The sequence below is a fragment of the Onychomys torridus genome, chromosome 13 (genome assembly GCF_903995425.1).
Source record: "Onychomys torridus chromosome 13, mOncTor1.1, whole genome shotgun sequence".
NCBI lineage: Eukaryota > Metazoa > Chordata > Mammalia > Rodentia > Cricetidae > Onychomys > Onychomys torridus.
Window position 1 is genome coordinate 65,745,956 of NC_050455.1, and position 27,558 is coordinate 65,773,513.

The following is a 27,558-nucleotide window of genomic DNA, read 5'->3' on the forward strand; positions in this document are numbered from 1 at the left end:
GATCCAAACAATGGCAGGATTGAAGCCATGGATAAGGTTGAATGAGAGAAAATACAGCTCAAGCAGAGCCAGGGTGGCTAAGTGAAGGTTGTAGAGAAGTCGAGCATTTGAGTTGGATAACTAAAGGGAAGGAAGAGAAGGGGATGGAGAAATTATCTCTACAGCTTTGGCTTCTAAACTAGAATGTGTTTGGGAAGGAGGGATCCATCTAGGGGACTCCACTGCTGAAGATTACCCACTGCTCCTGAGAGCCCAAGCTGGTTCTGACTCCATAGTTTCTTAGACATAAATTTAATAGAGGAAATAGGAAGCAGCATTTGTTTTCAAATAATGATGCAGTTTAAAATGTTTTAAATGTTTCTTTGGGGCAGGAGATAGTTCAATGGTTAAGAGCACTTGCTGCTCTTACAAAGCACTCAGATCCAGTTCCCAGCACCTACATGGCATCCCACAACTGTCTGTAACTCTAGTTCCAGAGGATCTGATGCCCTCTTCTGGCCTCCATGGGCATGAAGCATGCATATGGTACATATGCATACACAGATGCAGGCAAAACACTCACACACCTAAACTAAAAATAAATAAATCCTAAAATAAAATATCTGTTCCTCTCTACAAATTCCCAGAATTCCTGCATGAGAAGTTTTGTTACACAGCAACATATTTCAGGCCTGCAATGGAGAGCATGAAGATGGACAGGCTTCTGTGGTTTATGAATTCAGGTTCATCAGACAAAAGTGTTTCATTTGTCTCCTGAGAGACCCTCTCCACCCTACACAAAGCCAGGGAATCCCTCTCAGAAAGCCACACATACTCTCTTTGCTTTTTGGCCTTGTTATCATAGGGAATTGCCTTTTTATTTCTGACACTTCCATTCCATTCAGAAAATAATGTAGTACATTTGAGTTTAAGTGATAGAAAGGTTTTCTCTTTTCTCTACTCTTCCTTTTGACATCACTCAGTGTTTGTAGGCCAACCCTTGTTTAAATACTGTCTTGCATGATTTTGACTAAATCAAGTTTTTCATACATCGATACCCAAGAGATAGTTTCATATCCACAATTCCCTTCTTCTGCTACGCTGTTATGTGTCCCTCAGAATCCAGGTTAGTTATCAAGTTCTTTGTAAACTTTCCCAACTACCCTAAATGAACTTAGATGCCCTCTGTTCCCACTCCTCTGCTTTCTACATATACCTCTATTTGTAGTGTGCTGATTGTAACTGTCTTTCTTGCCAATTACCATCGACAGATTTCCTATCTTTCAAGGATGGGGACCTTGTTTGATTGGCATTCCCAGTACTAAGTTTGTACTTAGTAGGTCCCTAATAGTTATAAGAGTGAGCAAACAGGTCAATGTTCTACATCAGCTTTTTGCAGCTTCTGGATCTGGGATGAATGGCTGCAGACCTTCTCTAGTCATCCTTGGAGATCTCTTTCTCTTTTCTAGGTATTTGAACAGTTTCCAGATGTAGTGCATCAAACCTGATATTTAGTAAAGTGTTTGTAAGGGCAGCTTCTCTTGGGTGTTGTAGACCCAATTGTGTCTTCTGTTCCCCCAAATTCTTGCTCACCCAGAACCAGAATCAGGACACAATGGAGTCTTTACAGATAGAACTAGTTTTAAATGATATCATCATTGATCTAGAGTGGATCTGAAACCCAAAGGTGATGTGTGTTCCTACAAGAAAAAGAGAGATCATGGAAGGACTCAGAAACATAATCATGTGAGGCAACATGGGATCAGAGGTGGAGCTAGCCAGCAGTTACAAGCCAAGAAACATCAAGGATTGCTGGGAGTCACTGAAGCCAAGAAAAATCAGAGGAGCTTTGTCAAAGACAATAGCCAGGGACACAGCTTACCTTCAGAATTCTAGTCTCCAGAATCATGAGATTATACATTCCTGTTGTTTTTCTAAACATCAATCTGTAGTGATTTCTCTGTGGTAGCTCCATGAAAATAAAACAGCAAGGATGAACCTTTAAGGGCCAATGAAGATTTGCCTAGGGTCTCAGTTCAGTCATGGGCCCGCTGCAGAGAATCTACTTCAGGATCTGCTGATGATGAAAGAGAGTCAAGGCCACTAGGACCCAGGAAAACACAGAAAACCAGAGTTCCATCATGAGAAGCTAACTATCACAACTTAACTACAACAAAGGTTGAATGGTTTAGTCAGAATGCTTAAGATGATATCAACTTTTGTAAGTTGGGTCTCCACAGTCTTGAAATCAATGTTGTGGAAACTGGGAGACAGAAATGAGCTGTTCTCTAAGCTTGAAAAAGGGAAACAGTCATCATTGACTAGCTTTGACTCCCACTCTGGACGTCTCACTTAATTCCAGCCACAAGTATTCTGTTTTATGTTGTGATCCCAAGCATGCATCCAGCCATAACTGTATTTCCTTTTTGCTGGTTAGAAAGCTCCTTTATGTCTTCACCCTCTCACTGAAACTTATTGTCCAGCCATGTATGAACTCCCTCAAAAACAGTTGACCAATATGTGACTGAATTCTGTCTCCTTTAATTGACTACCTCATTTAGGGTTTCCATTGTTGTGAAGGAACACCACGACTAAAATCAACTCAAGGAGAAAAGGATTTATTTCAGTTTTAGTTTCTATCACCTAAGAAATTCAGGGCAGGAACTCAAGGCAGGAACCTGGAGGCAGGAACTGATGCAGAACCCATGGAGAAATGCTGCTTAGTGCCTTGCTTATCATGGCTTTCTCAGCCTGTTCTCATAAAGTACACAGGACCACAAGTCAATAGGTAGTACCACCCATAGTGAACTGGGTCCACCCACATCAATCATTAATCAAGAAAATGTACCATGGCCTTGCCCTTAGGCCAATCTGTTGGGGGCATATTCTCTGTTGAGATTTCCTTTTCCAAACTGATTTTAATTTTTTGTCAAGTTGCAATAAAACAAGCCAGCATTCTTGACTTGCAGCTCCATGAGTTCCATCTTGACCATTGTTCTTACCCTGGCGTCAATCCACTACCTGTTATATAACAGGGAATTAATATGGTTCAGTAGAATTTAATTACACCTTTATTTAAGGCTCTCAGATCCTTCCTTGTATGTCTTGCCCTCATCATAAGAGATTCAGTTTCCTCCAGGACTAAAGATTTCTTTGTATAATAATAATAATAATAATAATAATAATAATAATAATAATAATAAGAAGAAGAAGAAGAAGAAGAAGAAGAAGAAGGCCCTGGCCATAAACCTCAGCTGAGCTCATAATTAAGTCCTCTAGATGCCTACATCCCTTATACAGACAGTTATTACATACATGTCTAGACTGTCTTGGCTGTCTTGATTTATATTCTATTGTGAAAAACCCAGCATCCAATTAGCCAGTTTCTTCTCTCTCATTGCTGTCAAAAGCTTTCAAGGGGAGGGAGGGCATTCAGCACTGTGGACAGCGCCAGCCCCTGTGCACAGTAACCAGATGCTATAAACTTTCATTAGATCCCAGAGTCCCCAGAGAGCTTGACACTGATTCTTGCTTTGGATATCAAAGACTATCTGATGGCCCTGTCCTATGCTGACTCTTGGATACAAAGAAATTCTGAGTTGTTGATGTGATCCTCTTCCCCTTGTAGGCAGAGAGAAGAGGCATCCTTTCCAGCCAGACTTTGGTCCTGAAAGCAGGCTAATACCATGGGCAGGTGAACCTATGTAGTTGGGACACAAGTTCTGAGAAAAAGCAGGTCCTCACCTCAGTTCCTCTCTGCAGGGACTTTCTTTTTCAAGGATGGAGATTTAGATGTTCATAGGTGCTAAAGCTGCTGAGCATGTCATTAACAGCTCTCTATGCCATGCTTTCTTCATATTAAAATTTCCCCCCCAACTCCATCTTTTCCTTGCATAGAAATTTTTGAGGATAAATGGGTTTTGTCTGAGATTCCTCCACCAGAGGGTAAAGATTCTAAACAAATATATAAGTGAGGTTACAAATGTTTAGTTAACTTAAATCATAGTGTTCTTCTCATCCCTAGATCTGTTACTGGGGTTGTTAAATTAGTAAAACTTTTGAACTCCTGGCATGGTTGTTCAGTCTAGTGAAAACTTTTGAATATGCACAAAAGTGAAGAAAACACAACTTTACCTTTTGGTTTGGTCCTCCATTCTTGACCCCTCTCTGGCTGCCAGAGGATATGAAGCTAAATCCTAAACCCCATGCCACCTCACCCCAAACACATTCACATGCAGTGTGTTTCTCCTTTGGAAATGGACACTTTTCTGTAAAACCACACCATCGTCATCCACACTTAACAATGATTTGTTTCAATCCCTACTGTATAATACATTTTCCCAGTGAATGTCATAGGAAATCTTACTCGTAAACGCATGTGGGGGACACAGGGAAGTATACTGAATATTGAAGAAATGCTACATATTGATATGGTAGTATGTGGGAAGAAGTCTCGCTCACACTGGTGCTAGCATTACATTCGGGGTTCAGTATCGCAAGCCTGGTTGCTCCACTGTAAATGTCCTTTGTAACTCTCTATCTAATGGCTTCATCTGGTGATGATCAATTAGAATTCCAAATGTGATGTTATAATTCTGTCATTTCTTTTCCACTTAGCAGCTAGGGGTTTTGTTTTTAAAAATTTGTCCTTAGGCTATTTGATTGCCATGAAATACAGTTTGAAGAGGAAAATCAAGATAAATGATTTGTTCTTCTACTTAATTCTAATTACCCAGATAGCTTTTACAGTACTGAACAAATTGGAAAAAAAAGTGTTTGTTGTCTAAATCATCTTGCTCTTCTTGCTTCCTCTGGTTAAATGAAAACTCTGCTTAGTAAAAAATTTTTAACTACAACATGATAGACATTGTTTAGTACTATTAGATCCTAGAAATTGGAAGGACCTCAGAAATCATCAAAGGGATGCTGCAGTGTGCTCACTTAGGCAGATGCACTGAGAGCTTAATACAGATCTGCCAGATCCCAGGGGTTTGCCTGAGGCAGCCTCCAAGATGAGGCCCTTGTGAGTGTTTGGGGAAGATAATAGCTAGAGTCTTGTATTCTTCCATACCTGGTGCTCTCTGATGGCTCCATAGCTCACTTTAAACCACCCATGATCTTGCTAAGGAAATGTGAATCACCCAGATGGGCTTTTTGCTTCTTACAAGTTATTTTTAGGGAAGGTGTTGCTTGGTGAAGTGAATCTTTCTACCTGAGAAGAATCTCAATGGTTTGCACTGGATAAAAATACTGACAGTTGACTTTTTGAAAGTGAAAATAATTTATCGCTTCTGTGATCATTGAATACTAAGTAATATGATTAAGAGGTCATAAGACATGTTTCTCAACCCATGAAGTTATAGAGGTAAGATCCGAATATAAAAATAATCTTAAAAGAGTTAAGGCATAGTTACAACCCCAGCAGCAAAGATTTCTCTGGATATCAATGTTTATGACCAAGAGAACAAACCTGTTATGGTTTGAATCAGAAATGTCCCCCATGGGCTTATATTTTAAACAATCTCTAGTTAGCAGAACTATTTTTAAGGCTGTGGAATCTTTAGGAAGCTGGACCTGGCTGGAGGAGATAGGGACTGCTGCCATTTTTTCTGAGTCTGCCGTCCTGTAAGAGTCCTTACTATCCTTCCCTGCTGTGAAAATGCCACCATGCCTTCCCTGCTGGGAGGACCCCATCCTCTGAAACAGTGGGCCCAAATGAACCCTCCCTTAAGTTGTTCCAGTCAGGTATTTGGGTCATGGTGATGATCAAAGTATCTAATACAGTGCTCAAGGAATGGTGTGGGCATGGGGACAGCTGAGAGGCTCAGGGGCATTGAGAGCCATGTTGTGCTGAGAACAGGCAGGTACTGAGCACAGGGGAATAACTTGGAGCCATAATGAGGAGAGAGGAGATGCCAAATGCATGCCTAATGATTCTACCTCTGAAGGGTTGATTGAAATGGGCTAAAGGAAGAACAGAGCCCTTCATCCCACCAAATGTGGAAAGCCACTAGACTCTCGGGCAGTAAGTAGCATGTGGAGGTCCATACTGTTGCCAGCCTTCCTCTCCTTCCGCCTGTCACCTCCTATCTGGAACACTGGGACCCCACAGTAGTTCAGAGTTGCTAGACTTTTTACTCAAAGTGAATTGTAGGACATTGGGGGTATAATACTCAACAGTACTAGGACAGACCATTCCTCTGAGGTAAATCCCTCTTCCAGAACTCTCACCACTGCTGTCTTCCTTTCCCTCCTATTCAGGCTTGGTGTGGGCTCCTATCCATGAGGTTTATTAGATAACATGTGTAGATCAGGCCAGCCGTTTCATCTCAGGGTCTTGTAACCTCGTTGACGGAGACAAACAGTTGCACTATAAATGACGTGAAAACACAATGACTTCAGATTATCTGGTGGTGAGTATATGGAGACTGAGAGCAAGTGGTGAAGCATGAGGAAGTCCTGCAGCCAGAGCACCTTCCCAGAGACCTCAGGGGGCAGCAATGGCACTTAGAGCCTGGAGACCATCACATCAGACAGTGGATAAACAAGGTTTCATTGATCAAGGTATCGGCAGTGCAATACAGGTGAAGAAGTGGAAAGGGATCCAGTGTGTCACTCTACACAGCTCTCTGTGAGCAGCCTGTGATTTTTTTTTTCTTGGACTGATGAGAAGCCACTGGTGCATTTATGAGGTGAAATGGCAAAATCTGACATGTGACTTTAAAAGATTGTTATATGCAGGGTGTTGCTAAGAGCACCATGCACAAGAGAAAAAGTTGGGGAATTCGGCAGCTATCCAGCAGCAAGGACAAGCGTTTTGTTATCTGTGCAGCTCTGACAAAAAAAAAAAAAAAAAACAGGACACACATCTGCATTCCACTGTGGCAACCTGTGGAGAGCCTTTACTCTCTGCATGTACAAGCATGGGGACATCAAAAGAGGGACTTGGCAAAAACTGAGTTCTTTAACACTTAGTTTCAGGTGATTCTCTATGGGTCCCCCAGGGAACTGGTGTTGTCCATCAGCTGGGCATTACAACATTTCCAAAGCAGGGTAAGAAAATCAACAGAGAATGCAAGTCTTCTTTTATATTAAGGGGGTTGGGGTTAGTCTATTGTTTAGTGGAAAGAATTGCATTGCTTAATTCTAATTGGAAAGGGGAATTGGGTGTGGGGTGAGACAGCCTACACACACACACACACACACACACACACACACACACACACACACCCTACTCATGGCAAAACAGGGCAAGGAAAAGCCCAGCTTCTCTTCCATTTGGATCTCTTTCAACACCACCAGCCATGTGTCTTCTCTTCTCTGCCTGCTGCCTCCTTTCTGCATTCTAGTGAGAAGCCTTGAGAGAATGACTCTATCCACCTCATTTCATCATCTCCATGCTGCACGCATGGAGGCTTGCTAAGTTCTGTGATCAGCTCCATGGTACTACCAGGAACCATCTCTAATATGCAGCCAATCCATAAACTTACAGATGGTACTAGCCCTAATTTGTAGAAAATTGAGAAAGATGTATCAAGTGCAAAGAAAGTTCATGAACAAACTAACTCACCTCACTGCTGTATAATGCAACAGAAGTGTTAGCTCTCACTGTTTCCTTCTTCAGTAAAGACCTGATTTCACAAAAAAAAAAAAAGAAAAAGAAAAAGAAATACAGTGAGAGATAAACAACACCGAAGGCCTTTGAAAAAGCCATATGGAAACCTACAGCTGCAGGAACTTCTTGAAATAGACACACAACTTATAAAAGGAATCTGAATGGAGTTACCTCGCACCAGGAAGTAATGCCTCTCCAGGTGTCATAGGCTACGAAGCACAAGGCCCTGTGCTAAGTGTGGGTTACTTCCATTCAAGCTATGGGTAAGTGGAGGTTCCATAAACCCACAAAGTAATACAAACTATTGCCCTTGCCAATTTGATACTAAGATCTTGCTTTGGAGACACCATATACTTGAGTCATATAAGGGCCAGAGAAATCAAGGATGTGCTAACCTGGAGCCTTCCTCCCTGGTGGCTAGTTCTCATAGTGACAGAGGTGCTGTGATGGGAGAGAAAAGTCAACAGCAGTCTTACCCAGCTATGAACACTGAGATATTGAATAATGACTAGCGTGGCATGATATTCCCATTGCTACAGTGGTGGCACAAGTGTTTTGAGGATAACCAACTGCTTTATTAGATTTAAAACCTATTCCTCAAGACAGAACTGATATCTGATACTATGAACTGGGCCAAAAACCCAGGGCTGGGCAGGCTAGAAGTCCTAAGGGAGAATTCAGCTTAATGGACATAGTATTAAATTGCTCCCTCAGTATTTGTCTTTATACAAATAGATTAGTACATTGCTCAGCCTTCATCAGAGAAGTATCTTTTTACAATACATGTTGATTAATACAGAGGCTAATAACAAAAGCACAGAGAATATGTAGAGTCCTCAATCTTTCGTGTGGCTCAGGGATTGTCACAGAAGATGAAGAAGGAAGATTGTGAGAGCCAGAGGTAGTAGAAAACTTCTGTGAAACAGTATCTTATGAATATGACTGGGGTGTTGCACACATGAACTCACAGGGGCTGTGACTTTATGTGTAGGACCTATGTAAGAGCAAGCCAGGCCAAACTGCAGCATGGTTGAGGAGGAGCTTACAAAGCTCCAGCTCCAGAGCTATTGGCAGTTGGTGGATGCCAGGGAAGAGGGAGTTAGCTTTCTTCAGTTCATCCCTGATCAGGCTACCCATGTTCCAGGGCATGGCCCAACACCTGTTTGCATAGTGGCAGCACTAAGTATACATAGTGCGTTTCTGAAAAAAATCTCTGAAGTTGGGAGGGAAATATGGTGAGGAGTGTGGATGGGGAATATGTGAGGGACAGTGATGGAGGGGTGGGGGTAGATTGGATCAAAACACTTTGTATTTATGTAGGGGATTCTCAAACACTATTTTTGAAAGTTTGAATAGTGCCAGCCTATGTATCCCACCCATGAACTTAGCACCCTGGACTCTATAACACTTTTATATACTCTTGGGAGCAGGGAAGGATCTCTAGCAGTGTTGCTTTGGACAATGTCTAATCTGAGAGAAGCTTTTTTTTTTTTTTTTTTTTTTTTTTTGGTGATAGTGGAACTGCCGCCAGAGCCCTAGGTGGCCTGAGAGACAGGGGTGTAGGAATAAAACCCAACTGTGTGCTGCTGGTGGGACTGCCTTGTGGGTGTGTTATGAGTAGCAAACATCATCATATAGCCTGCCAGAGCTCTGGGGTTGCTTTCTCTGTGGGGCCTGTGATGCTCCACGATCCTAATGAGTTTGAGTTAGAGGGTGCTGAAAACAGTGTAAGTCACACACAGCTGTCAAAGCAAACCCACATTGGCCCACACTGCCAGCTCTGCTGTGGTAGGGACACTTCTGTGCTCACTGTCAGCCCAAGATATGTCAAATTCAAGAACACATCCCAAGAAGTGGCAGCTTCTGGGCCCTTCAATGACTACAGAACAGTTCAGCCAAGAACCCTCAATGCAAGCTATATTTATTCATCCAGCATTCATTGAGCAACTAGTGATCTGCCAGTTATAGGCTGAGCCCTAAAAACCCTATCAAGACTCAGTCTGCACTCAAGCATCCCTGGTCACAGGGAAGAGACACATGTAAATAAGAGCAGCACAAATCTGAAAGTGTGTACCCAAGATAGATGCAGAGTACCACAGAGCATGGGCACTCTTGATACTGCCCCTAGAGTGATGTGGGGATGGGGGAACATCAGGGAAGGATTCCTGGTGGAGATAAAACCTCCTGGTGGAGATAAAACCTGAACTGATTAGGAAGGATCATTGACAGGAGCTTGGTGAACACAGATCAGAAAGCAACAGAAGCCATCCTTCAGTTAAGAGGCTCCCAAAAGGTCTAGAATACCTCCACCATGAATCAGATGGAATCAATAAGCCTTTTTCTTATGGAAATGTCCATGTTGGATAGATTCTCAGTGAAAGATGTTTGCAGGAGGGAAGTAGTGCAGTTTCTTGGAGCCCACAACTAACATTTCATATGTAAGACCTCTAAGCATTTTGCAAAGACCCCTGTGTTCCTCAGATTGAAGGAGTCCTTAAAACTGCCTAATCCAACTGGTCATTTCATCAACCAGAATACCAGACCACAGAGAGGACAAGGAACTTGTCCAGGGTCACATAGCTATGGATGTGGGAGGTCTTGACAGGGAGAGGGGGCACTTCCCACCTGCAGTCCTTTCTTCCACAGGGATATTCCCTGGCTGGCACCTGAACTATGTTGATGTGAAGGACAACTCCCGTGACGAGACTTTCCGTTTCCAGTGTGACTGCTGGTTGTCCAAGAGTGAGGGTGACAGACAAACCGTCCGCGACTTCGCATGCGCCAACAATGAGATCCGTGATGAGCTGGAAGAGACCAGTACGTGGTGGGACTGTGTGGGCCCAGCCCACTGTGACATCAGGGCTTACCTTCCTAGTTGAGGGAGGGCTTGCTCAAGGGGGTAGGGGGTTGAGTAGGAATGGGAAGGTTCCATGTGACTACAGGAGAAATTCCTCAGTAAACCCCCAAAGAGTGAATTCTTAGAACTGCTGAGATACTCATGGCCCTGAATCACAGGTACTAATGAAAGAAAACCCACTGGGGATAGGCTCTCCCTGAGCCAAGGGCTGGGCAGGGCAGCTGTGACACTCTCTCAGGCAATGTTTATGTCATGGATTGTTCCAATCGATGTGTGTGATAATGACTGCCAACCTAGAGTTTCTAGAAACAGAAGTCAGGGAGAGCCAGGGTCCCCACCAGCCACTCCCTCCCACGGAGGAGACAGAGAAAGAGTGAGTGATCAGTCCCTGGGGTGAATGGCCATCAAACTTTAGAAGACACTTCTTTAATACCCAAGACAACATCTGGGCCCCATGATGAGAAGAAAGCTCACCCAAAGGCAGAACCCAACTGAAGAAGGGTTTTTCAAGCAGTTATTAAGGCAGCTCCCCACACCTCAGCATCTTAGCACCACACAGTTTCTTTCTCACTTCTCAATGTATAGTCCAGTGTGGGAGTGAGGTGAGCTATCTTCTGTAGTGTGATGTAGGGGCCTAAGCTCCTGCCATCTGTTTCTCTGCCATTTCTAAGACGTGGCTTCCACATTTTTCCCAAAAGGGAACTAGAAGACCCTCTCCTCTGCGGTCCCAGCATGCTAACCTGTATTTTACTTGGGAGAACTAGTCTCACAGCTCTGTCAGCTGAAAGGGGACCTGGGAACTGAGCCCTGACTGGACAGCTCTTTGCATAACCACTATATACTGTAAGAGGGAAGTGAGCTTCTTGACTTGAAAACTACCTCCCATCTCTGGCGGGCCATCCAAATGGCCCCAGGGTCAACTTAGCTCTCTTGAGAGGTGGTGAACATTGTGAGCTTGGGAGCATCCTCAAATGGAAACAGTGCCCCTTTGCTGAGTTTTCTGTAGGGTAGAGATCTCACACCAGAACAGAGGATGTGTTCTCCTCTGCTGTAATTGTACTTTCTAAGGAGTTATTGGGTGCCCAGTTTGGTTTTGGATGCTGTGGGTGATACACCTTGCTTTGTGACCTATCCAGATCCAGGGTGGTGTCACCCTATGCAGTACTGTGGATCTTGGAGCTCAGTGAACTGATGCTTGGTAAATATATGTGGTGCTCTCTTTGCACAGAGCCTTGTGATGCACTCAGAGGGGGGAAGCTTAAGCTCCTCACACAAAGCTAAGATGAGCAATGGAGACTGCTCAGACCATTGGTGTTTAGTAGAGGAATACTCGGCAAAGCCCGTCTCCGTTGCCAAGTCTCTCTCTCAGATTTCCAAACAGCCAAATAGCTGCAATTACTTGCAGGATTTGGGCTCTTGGGGGAGGAGTGAGTTCTGTTGATGTGGGAAATAGGAGAGTATGCGCAGGGAGCCAGGAGAGGGCCTGGACCCACCTGTCAATACTGTGAGTGTGCAGGGAGCAGCATGGAACCATCTGTGCTGCTCACATGGGGACAGACAGGTAGCTATACCTTTGTTCCCAGGTGGCAGCTGGCCCTGGAGGTGTCATGCACTGAACTTGATCCCCACTCTTAGCTGCTTTTTATTTAATGTTGAGACAAATCCATACTGAGCAGTTTGAAGTGCCATGCCTTACTCTGACTTCAGAAGACCCTCCTGGACTTTGCCTGCTGGTGACCCTGGGTCATTTTGGGTACTCAGACTATGAGTATAAAGAGCCCCTTGGTCTTAAATAAAGCCTCATCTGTGTGAAGGCATTCTACACCACACTCTCCTTAATCCCTGGAAACCCCACATCTACCCTAAGGAGAAGGCAGGTTGCAATGTACACTTCTGTGTCAAAAAGTAAAGAAAACAGAAATTCAGAATGGTTATGCAAGGCCCACTGCATGGCTCTAGGATGCCTTCTCCCTATTGGGCTTGGCTGGCACTGCTGATCTATCAAATGCCCGTATCAGCCAGCATCCCATTTACAGGCTTCATCTCCAATGCTCTGAAGTACCCCCAGAAGCTGTTCCAGCCATCTGGCAAGCATTCACCCCTGTAGGTAATGCCAACATACACCCAGAGCCAAGAACCACCAGCACTTTTCATGTGTAAGCCTAATGCCCAAGCCTTCAGGCATTGCATTATTTTTCCAGGGTCTGGCTGAATCAGTGCGATTGCATGCTCATGTGTGCAAATGTTCACAAGCATACACCTGGGAGGCCACATTTCTCTCCTGCTGGAACACCTCAGGCTGAAGGGTGCCTTTGCCTTCCCAGCCTTCCATTTTCCTACCTGCTACACTTAACACCCTTTAGGTTTGCTTTGTCGGTTTATTTGCACTGTTTCTAGCTCCAGTACATTCCTCTGCTGGCCAGTCCCTGGGGATGGAATATTTGCTGCTCCGCCAGGCGGTAGAATCCACCCTCACATGTGTCCGTGAAGCATCCATCCTCCAGTGGTCCTAACAGAAGCTGCTGGGATGGCATACGTTTAAAAACTGTATCTTTGCTGTATTTGGTCCCAGAACTTGGACGCCTGACATGGCTCTGGCTCCAACTTTACTGTCCCCAGAGGTGCTGCTGATATCAGTGTGACTCCTCCTTTCTTCTCAGCTTGATTTCCCCCATATGTTAACTTAGTGCAAGTTTCCATGGACCCCAGGAAGATGGCTGCTGGCAGCATCAGCCTGGATTCTTAATGCTCAATAGCCTCAGAGAAAGAGGAAAGAGCATGTCCGTGGGGCTCAGTCCATCCCAGCATGTGGCAGGGAGTTCTCGGGTATATAAGAGTCCTGACAATGGGAGGCAGTAAAGTTTTGCATGCCAACCAGAAGCACACTGTCCCCCCCCTCCCCCTGTCATTTTCCCATGGCTGTCATGTGTTTCTGTCCAGCCCCCTTTTCTAGCATCCTCAAGCACTGCATGCACATTGTGCATAGACATACATGCAGATAAAATACCGTGAACACAAAACAAAAATAAATGAAATTTTAAAATGTATTCACTAAGGGCCTACCATGTGCCAGGCACTGTTCTTGGCAGTTGGAAATTTGTTAATGACCATATCTGCCCTTGTGGAGTCTGTACTCACTCAGGTAGGGGGAGGAGGTGCAATAAGCAATCGTGGATACATGAAATGATGAGAACAAGAGGAATTAGCAGTGAGGCAAGGCAGACCAGAAGTGTTGGAGACCAGGCTACCCCTTTAATTAGGGCACTAGCATAGGCCTCCCTAAGAAGGCGATATGGAAATAAATGAAAGGCGGTGAGGAGCTAGTGGAGAGAGGGAGCGTGGCAGAGCCCTGAGCAGGAGCTGGGAGGTCAGGTGCTGGAGATAGGAAGAGAGTGCATCCTAGGAGCCGAGATAGGAGAAGGCACGAAAACAGCTTCTCTCGGAATGCAGCAGCATCCTGGTCCTTGGCTACAGAGCTATTGTGTTTTGTCTTATGGATGGTCAGTGTTGAGCTGGATGCCTGGGGCTAGAAAGTGAATTCTAGCCACCCGTCTGGTACTCCCGACACTTGGCAGCCTCTATACAAGGATGGTGGACACGTGCTAATGTTCTATATAGCATTTCAGTAGCTCATCGGCTGTGAGAACCAGACCCCAAGGTCTCCTAATCCCAACTTCGTGATTCCTTCACTATGGCAGCCGCATTCCCATGTCTACCAGCAAAGGGGCTGCCCACTGCCATCCCAGGTCACCAGTCCTGGTTACAGTGCCCGGGTCTCAGCAAGACCCAGACTGTGGTCTAAGGCCAGAGAAAAGTCTCTGAGAGAAAGGAACTGGCTGGTGGCAGGCAGCTGCTTCCTACTGCTGACCCTCTCCCACCTCCTCCCTGCAGCCTACGAGATTGTCATAGAAACTGGCAACGGAGGCGAAACCAGGGAGAATGTCTGGCTCATCTTGGAGGGCAGGAAGAACAGATCCAAGGAGTTCCTTGTGGAAAATTCTTCCAGACAGCGGGCCTTTCGGAAGTAAGAAGGATGCTTGATGGAATGGGGGTGGGGAGGGTAATCCAGAGATCCCAGTCACCTCCCCCACTGAGTGCTCTACAAATGGGTCTAACCAGAAAGAATTTGCTGAGTACCTACTATGTGCCAGACCTGTAATTCCCTTATAAGTATTCTCCCACATCCCAACCCAGAGCTCTCCCCCTGCTTCTCCTGAGGCCTCAGCGGCTGTGTTCACTTCATCTCTGTCCCTGACAGAACTTAAGTCTCCATTTCCCTCCGCTCAGCTTCCTTTATCTCAGTCCATTCAAGCCACCCTATGAAACTGGGTGCCTTACAAACAACTGACGTCTCTTCCCCATGTTCTTGAGGCTGCAGATTTGGTATCCACTAACACTCGCCTGGTTCACAGATGGGGGTCTTCTCACTGTGTCCTCATGCAGCAGAAGGGATGCAGGAGCTCCGTTGTTTTATAAGACTCCATTCACAAAATCTCCACCCTCACCACTTACTCACCTTCCAAAGGCCCAGCTCCAAACTCCATCACACAGGATTAGGTTTCAACGGGCAAACTTGATAGGATAGCCCATTCTGTTTACCTCAACCTTTTATTCAAATCCCCCTTCCATGAGGACAGAGTCTGTGCTCCTCAGACCAATGCCAACGGACTGCCCACACCCTGCCTTCTCATTACCATGTCCTTATGGGTTCAAATTCCATCCAAGTAGATCTCTGAATACCCAACTACTCTCATGGTAAGGTTTTTCAAAAACAGGAGGGTTCTTCCTCCTCTCTCTGCAGTTCCATACCTAGCTCTTCACCCTCCTTCAAGGTCCAGGCTGCTTAGTGGGCCATTTACATGCTGGAACCAGGCAGCTGGCAGGGCTTTTCCTTTGTCACTGTCTTGATTTAAAACTAGCCTGGATCCCTCAAGGAGTGCTACGCTGGCTGTGGTATTGCATGTTTCTTCCATATCATCCTGGAATACAATAGGCTTTTCAATAAATGCTTGCCTCCATCACCAGGCATGGGCAGCACACTGATCACATCTTGGTTTTCTGCAGGGGGACCACAGACACATTCGAGTTTGACAGCATCTTCTTGGGAGACATTGCCTCCCTCTGCGTGGGCCACCTGGCCAGGGAGGACCGGTTCATCCCCAAGAGAGAGCTAGTATGGCATGTCAAGACAATCACCATCACTGAGATGGAGTATGGAAATGTGTATGTACAGAGCTGAACCTGGGGTGCAGTGGGAACTTCATGCATGGGCGAGAGGGCAATGTGTGGGAAGGCGTGTTTTTCAATACCAAGGTTACCCTATTCATGAATATAAACCTGTAAGACAGGAAGGGAAGAAGCAGCTGTTATGTGCTAGGACAGTGGTTCTCAACCTTCCCAGTGCTGCTACCTTTTAATACAGTTCCTCATGTTGTGGTGATCCCCAACCGTAAAAGCATTTTCATTGCTACTGCATAACTGTAATTATGCTACTGTTATGAGTTGTAATATAAATATCTGTGTTTTCTGATGGCCTTAGGTAACCCCTGTGAAATTGCTGTTCATCCCCCCCAAAGGGTCAAGACCCACAGGTTGAGAAACGCTGTGCTAGAGTTATCTGAACTATGTATGTATCTACCACCAGAGACAGCAGATAGACTAGGTGACCTTGGGTGTCTCCTGCCTTTTAATCCAGGGAGATTTCTTTACAAGAACTCCAAGAAAGGCACACAGAGGCAGATACAGGAGCCTTTTCTTCCTTCCTTCTATCATTTCTTCTTTTCTTCCTTCCTCCCTCCTTCCCTTCCCTTCCCTTCCCTTCCTTTCCCTTTCCTTCTCCTTCCTTCCTTCCTTCCTTCCTTCCTTCCTTCCTTCCTTCTGCAATGACACAGCAATGATGCTCGCATGCCCATGGCTTAGGAGATCCCTATGAGGATGTCTCTTATGGACAAGAACAAGCCAGCCAGGCAATTCAGTAGCACACTTGCCTGTGACTTTGCATCTCTGCCATCAGGGTCTTCTGGAGACTTAGCCATTTCTGGGAGAGTAAGAGCCTTAGTTACCTAGGCAACACAGGCACAACTGACAATTGGTATAGTTGAAACCACTTGGTACTGTCACAGCAAGCCAGGAAAGGCCCTAAGGCAGTGGTCCTCAAGCTGTGGGTCTTGACCGCTTTGGGGATTGAACTGCCCTTTCACAGGGGTCATCTATGACCCTTGGAAAACACAGACATTTACATTACTATTCATGAAAGTAGCAAAATTATAATTATGGAATAGCAACAAAAATAATTTTGTGGTTGAGGATCACCACAAAATGAGGAACTGTATTAAGGGATCACAGCATTAGAAAGGCTGAGAACCACCAGTCTAAGGCACTGGAAGGCCTGGGAGAGGCTGAGAGGAAGCCGGGGAAGCCTAGTGGGGAGAGCCATGGCCAAGGCTTACCTGGTGGGATAAGATAGAGTTATATGTGGGCCATAAGGCTAGAGTGCCACTGACTGCTTGTAGGCCATCTCACCCAGGGCCACTGCTGGCCTTTTTCCCACCATGTTGCTTCCTGGAACTGTCCCTGATCACTCCACACAGTCCCTCCTTTCCCTGGGAAGGAGGTCACTGCCCACACAAAAGCAACAGCCAGGTAGCTCCATCTCCTGTGACTCAAGTAAGTAGTGTCTTCAGTAATAGGCTCTCACCATCTTGTTTCAGTGAATGAAGATGAGCAATGGCACTACCTTGTATTGTTTGGGGGTCTAAGGGACCCCAGTGACCAACACCTGCATTAACCCTCTGTATTGGGTAACCTTATTAAATATATACATATATATATATATATATATGCAGTGTGCTTTTTATTCTGGGGATGGAACCTAGAGCCATGTGCACGCTACGTAAGCATTCTGTCTGAGCTGCATCACCGCCCTTGGCATTCTTGCTCATCATTAACACCCACAGAGTTCCCGTGCAAGGACACACAGAGAGGCTTTTATCTATTTTTTTAAAAAATCAAAATCATATACTGTTTGATCCGAATAGTTTATCCAACAGATAATCACTATAAAATTCAAATAAGACCAAAGAGTGGGGAAAAGACAGCACCATTTCCCTAGGTCCTACCCATCAGAGGCAGCCATCGGGAGCATGTTGAGGAGCTCATTCTCCCCGATACTTTCCTGATCCCTGTGGACACAGTGTCCATAGAAGGCTGACTGTGCTATGCCTGAGTTTTAAGCCAGTTCATTTCTTTTATGCTCACTGTTTTCACCCTTAGCCTCACAGGCTCTCCCCACATCCAGCCAGAGTCCTTGACCCCACTGGCTTTGAGTCCCACATCTTGGGTGGTGTCTCCAGTTCTATTAGGAAATGTGTCCTTGTATCTGTACCGGGGAATTTTTTTAGCCATTTAAAATAATGATCTAAATGTGTACCAGATGACTTGGAGCAACTCCCAGGAAGTATTATCAAGTGAGGAAACCAAGATGCAGGAAAACACGTTTTGTACGACGCCTTGCAGAAAAGAGAACACTGACGTCCCCATATGTCTGTGTGTACGTGGGTCTGTCAGAAGGGGTGGAAGGGAGGAAGTTTGGCAGGCTGCACCCTCGGCTGTTATGTGGGTTATCTAAGGTAAAGGTGCTGCAGTAGGAACCAGAGAGAAAGGAGATATAGCCAAACAGAAAGGAAGAGAGAGACCACGTTTGGAAACCCATGTATGTGACCATACAATTTGTGCATTTACATCAAATTATGGATATTCCTGAATCTATGCAAAAAACACCACATTTTAAAAGAATTTTAAACTGAACAATGAATGTGCATCTCCTTTGAAGATATTCTGGTATGTTAAAAAAAATCCAAATACATCAAGAGATAAATCTGTGGAGGAAAGATTTCAAAACAACAAAAATTTTCTGTGAGGCACCTTCATTTTTTTCCTTCAAAATTTCTTCCTTCCTTTCTTTCCAATTAAATTTTTTTTTATTGGCATCAAGGGCCTGAGAGGTGGCTCAGCAGGTAAAAGTACTTGTCACCAAGCCTGCTAACCTTAGCTTTCTCCCTGAGCCACACCAGGTAGAAAGAGAGAGCTCACTCCCACACCTTGTCCTCTGACCTCCACAGGGACAGCACGGCAGGGGTTTGCCCTCATTCAAGCACACAGATGCAAAACTGTGTTTGGTTCTTTATTTTCACCTATTCACAGCATATGGTATTGGGTTTCGTGAGGTCAGTTTCTTTCAAATAGACCATGGATTGTTACCGTATCCACCCTCTTCCCCTTCTCTCTGTACCCCTTTCTGCCTGTCCCTTGCCTCCCTCAGGCTTCCCTCCACCTCAGAGACACACATAACTGTTCACGTATCTATTTTATAAAGAAAAACCAGGATCTCTAAAGGAGGGGACATGTGAATTTTAGTAGTTTGGAGTTTGGCTTATTTTTTTAATATGATGATTTCTGGCTGTGTCTGTTTCCCAGAAAATGACTTTTCTTCGTGGCTCATGGAAACTCCATTGTGTGTGCATGCCATATTCTTTCACCCATTCACATCGACAGGTACCGAGGCCGATTTCATAACATGCTTCCTGTGCACAGTGCTGTGGGGAACAGTGGGGAGCGCTGACTTAGAATCCTTGAAGTTTATACCCAGGAGGAGCCATGCCTGGGTCCTGTGATGATTCCATTTTCAGTTTTGTGGGCAATCCTATCCTGACTTTCACAGTGGCCAGACAGTTTGCATCCCACCAGCAGTGTATAAAGCTCCCCTCCCCCACAGCCTCATCAGCTTTTTGTAGCTATTTGTTGTCCTTGTTACAGCATTTGGACCAGATATGGAGTCTCAGTGTAGTCTTGATGTCATTTCCCTGATGGCTAAGAGTGCTGAACACTTCCTTTATTTCTGGGCCATTTTTACTGCATCCTTTAATAAATGCTTATTTTATTCCTCCATGTATTGACTAGGTTGTCACTTCTTTGGATTTAGTGAGTTTTTTTTTAAGTTCTTTATATATTCTGGATAATAATCCTCTGGCAGATGTAAAAGAAACAAAGAGTCTCTCCCATCCTGTGTGGGCTGTCACTTCTCTCTGCCGATCTTTTCCTTTGTGGTACCTTTAGATTTATTTTACTTTATTTTATATTTTATTTCATTTTATACATGTGAGTGTTTTGGCTACATGTATGTATGTGCACACATGTGTGCCTAGTGCCCACAGAGGTCAGAAGAATGTGTCTGATCACCTAGAACTGGAGCAACAGATGGTTTGTAAGCCGCCATGTGGGTGCTGGAATTGAACCCTGGGAATTAAAGACTCTGAACTCTCAGAGCCAACTCTCCAGCCCCTGCTGAACTTCTAATTTCATGTGATCTCACTTGCCAGTTCTTGGTGTTTGCCCCTGAGCTACTAGAGACCCTTTGAGAGAGTCCCTGCCTGTGTTCATATCTTGAAAGCCCTCCCCTCCTGTCCTCTAACAGTGTCAGAGTTTCAGGTCTCCCAATAAAGTTTGCATCCCTCTGGAGATGATGGTGTGACATGGAACTCTACAATGCCATCCTTCTGCATATGAATATCCAATTTTCCTAGCACAGTTTTCTGAAGAGGCTGTCTGTTCTCTGATGTCTGTTGTCTGGTAGCTTGTTAATAAATAAAATTGGGTGTCGTCTACAGCTGTAGATTTAAGTCTGGACCCTTAAATCTTTCCCACTATGTTTTTTTTTTTTTTCCCCTGTGGGTACCGAACAACTTTTGTTACTGTGGCTCTGAACTGTAGCTTGAAAGTGGTTGAGTATAACTCGAGCATTTCCATTTTGCTTGGGGTGATTTTGTGTGATCCAGGGCCCTCTGTGTGCTTCTGGGTTAGTTTTAGGATTTTTTTTTTCTATTTTTGTAAAGAATGCCATTGAAGTTTGATGGGGATTGCAACAAATCTAAATCCATTTTCACTAACTTGATCCCACTGATCCATTCTTCCCTTGCCTTCACTTCCTTTGCTCCTTTTAGTTTTCCTAGCAGAAGTTTTCAGCTGTGTTTTTTTTTTTTTTATTGTGCTACTTTGCTGACAGTGCTTATCAGTTCTGAGTGTTCTACCAGAGTCTTGGTGCCCTTAATGTACAATATTGTAGCATCTGCAGATATGAATAGTTTGACTTCTTTCTTTCATGTATGTCTGTGTTCCTTTTGTTTTTTTTTTCTCTTGTCTTGGTGCTCTAAGACTTCAAAGACTGTATTGAATAAACATGGAGAAAGCGGGCACCCTCGTCTCATTCCTGACTTTAGTGGGAATGTCTTGAGTTTTTCCCTATCTAATGCAATGTTAAATACAAGTTTGTCATAAATAATCCTTATTACATCATCCTATTCTTAGTTTCTTCTGGGATTTTTGTCATGAAGGGATGTTGGAATTTGTCAGAAAATCTTTTCTGCAATCACTGAGATGATTATGTGATTTCTATCCTTGAATCTATAATGTGGCGTATTATATTTATTGATTTATGGTGTTGAATTACTTTACATCCCTGGAACAAGGCCCACTTGGGTATGGTGCATGATCTTTCTGGTGTATGACTGGATACAGTTTACAAGTAATTTGTCTATATTCATCAGGGAGATGAGCCTGTGGGGTGTGTGTGTGTGTGTGTGTGTGTGTGTGTGTGTGTGTGTGTGTCCCATCTGGCTTTAATTTCAGTGTAATCCTACCATTTTAAAATGAGTCTGGTAGCTTTCCTTTCCTTTCTTGTTTATGGACTACACTGAAGAACAACCACCTTAGCTCCTCTTTATATGTCAGGTGGAATTTACCAGTGAATCCATCGGGGCCTGGCCTTGAGAAACTCCACACTTATGCTTCCATCTCAGTGCCTGCTATACATCTATTTAAGTTGTTTATATCATCTAGGTTTAGTTTTTGTAAGTGTGTGTGTGTGTGTGTGTGTGTGTGTGTGTGTGTGTGTATGTGTGTGTATGTATGTATGTGTGTGTATGTATGTGTGTGTATGTGTGTGTATGTATATATGTGTGTGTGTATGTATGTATGTGTGTGTGTGTGTGTGTGTGTGTGTGTGTGTGTGTGTGTGTGTGTGTGTGTGTGTGTGTAGGAACTTGTCTGTTCTGTATTTTCATTTTTTGAATACACACAGAGAGGAGGAGCTGGGGGAGAGTTGGAGGACAGCTTGTGGAAGTCGGTTCTCCCTTCCCACCAGGTGAGTTCCAGATATTGAACTCAGCTTGTCAGGCCTGCTAGCAAGCACCCTTACCACCTGGCTATCTTACAAGTTCAAATACAAGTTTTCAAAGTATGCTGTAGTAATCTTCTGAATTTCGTTGGTATCTGTTGTAATATCTCCCTTTTGATCTCTAGTTCTATTGCTTTGGGTCTTCTCTTCCAGCTGTTTGCTTGGCTAAAGGTTTGTCAGTCCTGTTTATCTTTATGAACAACCAACTCCTTACTTCATTGATTCTTTGCATTATTTTTTTGGTTTTCATTTCCTTTATTTCTGCTGTATCTTTTTATTTCTCTCTATCTACTGATTTGGGTTTGACTTGCTCTGGTTTTTCCCTGGCCTTAGGGTGCATCATTAAGCTCTCTGTATTTGAGACCTCTCTGATTTTTTAAAAGTAAGCATTTGCAGACATAAATATCCCAATCCTGCTTTTATCATGTGCCACAGGTTCTAGTAGATTATAGTTTTGTTTTCATTTGATTCTAGAAAATTTTAAATTACCCTCTTGGTCTTCTGGATGCCTCTTTTATCATTCAATAGTGTGTTATTCAATCTCTATGAGTTATGTTCTATCATTTCTCTTGGTGTTGATTTTATTTTGTTGTAATAAGACAAGACACAATGAAGAAGAATGGGGAGGGTATATGTTAGGGTTTGAAGTGAGCACGGGAAAGGAAGAAGTGTTGGAATCAAATTATAGTCTCAAAAATTAAAACAGATAGAATATAAGAAATTACTTGACTTTTCTTGTACTTTTAAGGTTTGTTTAGTGTCCTCAAATGTCATCTATTTTAGGGAGAGCTACATGGGCTTCTGAGAAAAATGTGTTCTGCAGTGTTTGGGTGGAATATTCTGTAGCTGTCTGTTAAGTCCATTTGATCTGCAGTGGCATTTAGCTGTGATGTTTCTTTGGTGGCTTTTGTTAGTTTAGTTGTGTCTGTCAGATGACCTATTGATTGGTGAGAGTAGGGTACTATATTGTGCTGAGGTGAAGCTGTACTTTTAAGTCCATTGGTGTCTGTTTGATGAAGCCAGTGTGTCAGTACTCAATGCATATAGGTTTACAATTACAATATCCTCTTGGTAGACTGTGCCTTAGTACACAAGGTTTACAATTACAATATACACTTAGTAGACTATGCCTTAGTACACAAGGTTTACAATTACAATATACACTTGGTAAACCGTCCCTTAATCAATACAAAGTAACCTTCATTGTCTCCTCTAATTAATTTTGGTTTGATGCCTACTTGGCCAGCTATTAGTATTACTGTGCCTGCTTGTTTTCTAGTTTCTTTTGTGTGGAATATCGTTTTTCATTCTTCCACATTGAAGCTGTGCTCATATATTCCAGTGAGGTGGGTTTCTTGTGGGCAATAAATAGATGGGCCTGATTTTTGAATTCAGTCTACCAGTCTGTGTCTTTTGATTAGAGGATCAAGACGGTTGCTATCCATAGTTATTACTGGAAGCTTTGCACTGACTATTGCCTTCTGGCTACTTTGTGGTAGTTGGTACTTCCCTTCTCCTTATTGCTTATATGCCGTTCTAGTGTAGTTTGTTCTTTCCTGTGACCGCATGGATATTCTTTCACTACAGTAGAGAGACTCCTTCAGATATCCTCTGTAGTACTGCCTTAGTGGTCATTAATTTCTTTAGCTTGTTTTATCATGTAAGCTTTTCTTTTTCTTTAAATTATAAAGGGTAATTTTGCTGAATGTAGTAATCAGGGTCAGTAGTTATTGCCTTTCAGACCTCAAATATACTGTCGCATGCTCTCCTGGGTTTCAAAATTTCTGTTGAGAAGTCTGCAACACCAATGGAGTTGCCTTTCTATGTGACTTGGTCCTTTTCTCTTGAAGCTTTCAAATCATCTCTGTAGACTTAATGTTTTATTTAAAGTTTGATGTAGGAAATTTCTTTTCTGGTCCTTTATGTCTGCATTCTCAATGGCTCTTATGTCTTGTTGGTCATCGCTTGCTTCAGGTTAAACAGCTTTCTGCTGTGCTTTTATTCACTATGGTTTCTATGCCTCTAGTTTGAACCCCCCCTCTTCTATGTTCATGTCTTTGATGGCATCTCTTAGGCCTCGGGTGTTCTGTTGTGCTTTCTTATTATTTTATCTTTGTGATTTTCTCACTGTTTTAATTTGTGTACTTCATATCCAAGTCCTGATATTCAGTCTTCCACTTAATTTATTCCATTGGTGAGTCTCTCCACTGAAGATTTTCTTCCTTAGTGAGCTTTTCACTTCCATTCTCCCTCTCCCCATTTTTTATAGTATTTCTCTCTATTGAATTTCACTTTACTATGCTGTATTGACATCTTTATTTTATTCTTCAGGGTGTGTGTGTGTGTGTGTGTGTGTGTGTGTGTGTGTGTGTTTACTCTTTGTGATTATTCTGGGGTGTATTTGTGTCCCCTTTGAGTTTGTGCAATGTTCTTATCATTTTAATTATTACCTAAGATTACATCTCATCCAAGTTCATTATAGTACACTATGGTGGAATCAGTGATTTTCAGGAGTTTCATTGCTGTTTTGTTTTGTTTTGTTTTGTTTTGTTTTAAGATATATTTCTTGTGTTTCTACATTGGGTTTTATGCATTAGGTTGAAAGTTGGATGCTTTTGATCTTACTTTGAATTATTTGTTCAGTCTAACTATTTGGAATATTCAGGTAGTGGTAGGCTATGGAAGGGTCAATATGTCATTTATGCTCACTGACCCAGTTTGTATGCTTACACTCCAGCTTTGCTGCAAGAGTAGAAGCCTGTCTTCAAAGTGACTGCAAACAATATATGGACCTCTGAAAATACAGTAGCAGTCCAATAAAAACAATCACCCTTCAACATCAATAATTTGGAGGGAATAAGAAGCACAGATAGAATGTCATGTCCTAAGATATCAGTTACTTCAGGTAGGGAGGGAAGTAAACCAGAGAGTAATGCTAGAAGTTAGTATTAGAGCAATGGAGAAAATACAAGAGGAGATACATAGGAGAACAAAATGGATAAGGGAGATGATAAGGCAGCTCCAAGTGACTATCAAGTCAAAAGGAGATTGCTAAAGAATGCAGTCGGGGCTGAGCAATGGCTCAGTCAGTGTTTGCCATGCAAGCATGAGGACCTGAGTTTGATTCCCCGAACCCACAGAAAAGCCTGGCATGGTATCACCCACTTGTAATCCCACTGCTGGGAAAGCAGAGACAGCCAAGTCTCTGAGGTCCAGTGGCCAGCCAACCTAGTCTAATCAGTGAGAGACCCTGACTCAAAAAGAGACCTACTCAGGTAGCTCAGGTAGGTAGCACCTGAAGAATTACATCTAAGGTTGACCTATGGCCTCTACATGTGTGGGCCAACATATGTTTGAAGAGAGAGAGAGAGAGAGAGAGAGAGAGAGAGAGAGAGAGAGGCAATTAGCAGCCTAAAACAATCCCAATACTTGGGAAACTGAGGCAAGGAGACTCCCAATCCCACACCAACCTGTGCAATCTATCCCTTACAGGATTTGGGTGCTGACTCTGCCGTGTGAGGACTCCGGAGTTTTCATAGAGGAAGGGCATTGGTGCTAGTCATTTCGGGGGTGGCTCACAGGCAGAGGACCTTCCTGTGCGTGTTCTGGTGTGCCCAGAACATGAGTGATGCTACTGCCTCTGTGGGCTCTCACTTAGGAAGATGCTTGGCACAGGTGCCAGCCTGTCCTGTGTGTGTTCTCACAGGAGTGGGGTGCTGGTATCAATCCTTCCTCTGAGAGGTTCTCCTGGAGGTACAGCAGGTGCAGGTCCTGCCTCTGTGATGGTCCTGTTTCTATGTGTCCAGTGGGGACTGTGGCTCAGACTAAACTGCCCCTTTGCAGAACACTGTGCGATTTTGAGTCACAGTTTCTTCCTCTATCTGATCTAGAGGTATTCTGCCAGCAACATTTCAGTCTCATCCTGGACACTTGCTGTGGGTTCCCAGTGTGAACTGAGCAGCTGCCCCAGCGGGGATCTCCTAAAGCTGACTCCTTGCCACTGCTACCCTAGAGTGCCTCTTAGGCTGGCTGCTCCCCAACTGCCACGAGGGTGTTCACCTCCGGGCACACTCTTCCACTGTTGCATTCCTGAAGTCATTAGCAAGCGCCAGGACTGCTTATTTCAAAATCTGCTGAATTATTAGTGTTGTGAGACTGTTTCCTGGGGAGATGAGCAAACAGCTCTTCACTCCAGATAGGAAACCAATGGCAGAAGGAAGAAAAGATTCCATCCATGTCTAGACTGGTCAACCAGTGCAGTGAATTTAACTGGGGTTACTTAAGGGAGCACAGGAAAGTGTGAGCTGCTAAATAACTGGAGAGAAACTTTCTCCCCCAGGAATTGATAGCCTAACTCCTCAGAGAGAGGTAGGGCTTCATGAGACCCTCCCCTCTGAACCATTAACTGCCTATAAAATCTCAAAGAGGGGCAGGATCTTATTAGCACCATGCCTCCAGCAATGGTTAACTGCCTATAAATGCTCAGGAAGGGCTGGGACCTGCCGTGTCCCTCTCCCACTCCATGGTGGAATGATAATGGGCTTCATCTTGTGCTGGTCTCCTGTGAGAGTTCAAAAGGGGCTGGAAGACAGCAAGCTACAACAATCTGCACTGGGAAGAACCCATAGCAATTGTTTATTCCAAACCTAGGGAGCAAGAAACACAGAGGCCAGTTAGCAGGCCCCTGATGTTTATCCTGAAGAGGATGGTGATTTGGACCAAAGCAGAGATGCTAGGGGATGGGGTAGGGGGACAGACTGGCTTGTTCTAGTTCTAGGTACCTTTGAAAAACAGGGCCAACAGGTTTGGGTTACAGATTGCATGTGGCATATGAGGAATGAGGAAAGGGTTAGAACAAGGAGCAACAGGAAGGATGGGGTGTCCAGCCTTACTGGGAATCTTGGGTGGAATGATGACTGGAGGCTATGTGAGAACGGTGACCCTCTGCAGGCGTCTCCTGAGCTGACTCCTGTCTGCTCCTTAATGCCCTTCCAGGTACTTCTTTAACTGTGACTGCCTCATCCCCCTCAAGAGAAAGAGGAAGTACTTCAAGGTATTTGAGGTTACTAAGACAACAGAGAGCTTCGCCAGTAAGATCCAGAGCCTGGTACCAGTCAAGTACGAGATCATCGTGACAACCGGCTACGAACCAGGAGCAGGCACAGACGCCAACATCTTTGTGACCATCTTTGGAGCTAATGGGGACACGGGCAAGCGGGAACTGAAGCAGAAAATGCGCAACCTCTTCGAGAGGGGCAGCACTGACCGCTTCTTCCTGGAGACTCTAGAGCTGGGAGAGCTGCGTAAGGTCCGGCTGGAGCATGATGGTAGCGGCTACTACTCAGGCTGGCTGGTGGAGAAGGTGGAGGTCACCAACACGAGCACTGGAGTGGCCACCATCTTCTCTTGTGGCAGGTGGCTAGACAAGTCTCGGGGGGATGGACTCACCTGGCGAGAACTCTTCCCATCTGTCTGAGATGCTCGGCCACACCTTTTGCACCCCACCCTGTGTTCATCAGCCATCTCCCAAGGCCTCCAGGGGTGGGGCTACGGAAGAAGATCTGAGGTCTCCACTCATCAGAGGCTGATCCTTGAAAGTGACTGTGGGATCCTCCACTTTTCTGTCTCTCAGACATACAAGAATTATATTTGTCACAAGTCATAATCCATGACTGTACAAACTTTTTTGTTCTTCAAGACAGGGTTTCTCTGTGTGCCTGTCCTGGAACTCGCTCTGTAGACCAGGCTGGCCTCGAACTCATAGAGATCCACCTGGCACTGCCTCCTGAGTGCTGGGATTAAAGGCATGCACCACTGCCACCCAGCAAACTATTTTTTTTAAATTTCCTTTCCTTTTAATAGCAGTGGTGCCCAGGC

At 44.2% G+C, this 27,558-nt stretch overlaps 1 protein-coding gene across 3 annotated transcripts in view; it reads left to right on the forward strand.

The window, feature by feature from the left end:
• Positions 1–27,157, forward strand: part of Loxhd1 (lipoxygenase homology domains 1) — a 159,054-nt gene extending 131,897 nt beyond the window's left edge. For all 3 annotated transcript variants that reach the window (XM_036205229.1, XM_036205230.1, XM_036205231.1), the window contains 4 exons: positions 10,241–10,411; positions 14,343–14,475; positions 15,516–15,674; positions 26,677–27,157. In XM_036205229.1, the coding sequence (XP_036061122.1) occupies positions 10,241–10,411; positions 14,343–14,475; positions 15,516–15,674; positions 26,677–27,157 (944 nt within the window). The remainder of the gene's footprint in view (positions 1–10,240; positions 10,412–14,342; positions 14,476–15,515; positions 15,675–26,676) is intronic.
• The last annotated feature ends 401 nt before the right edge of the window (positions 27,158–27,558 follow it).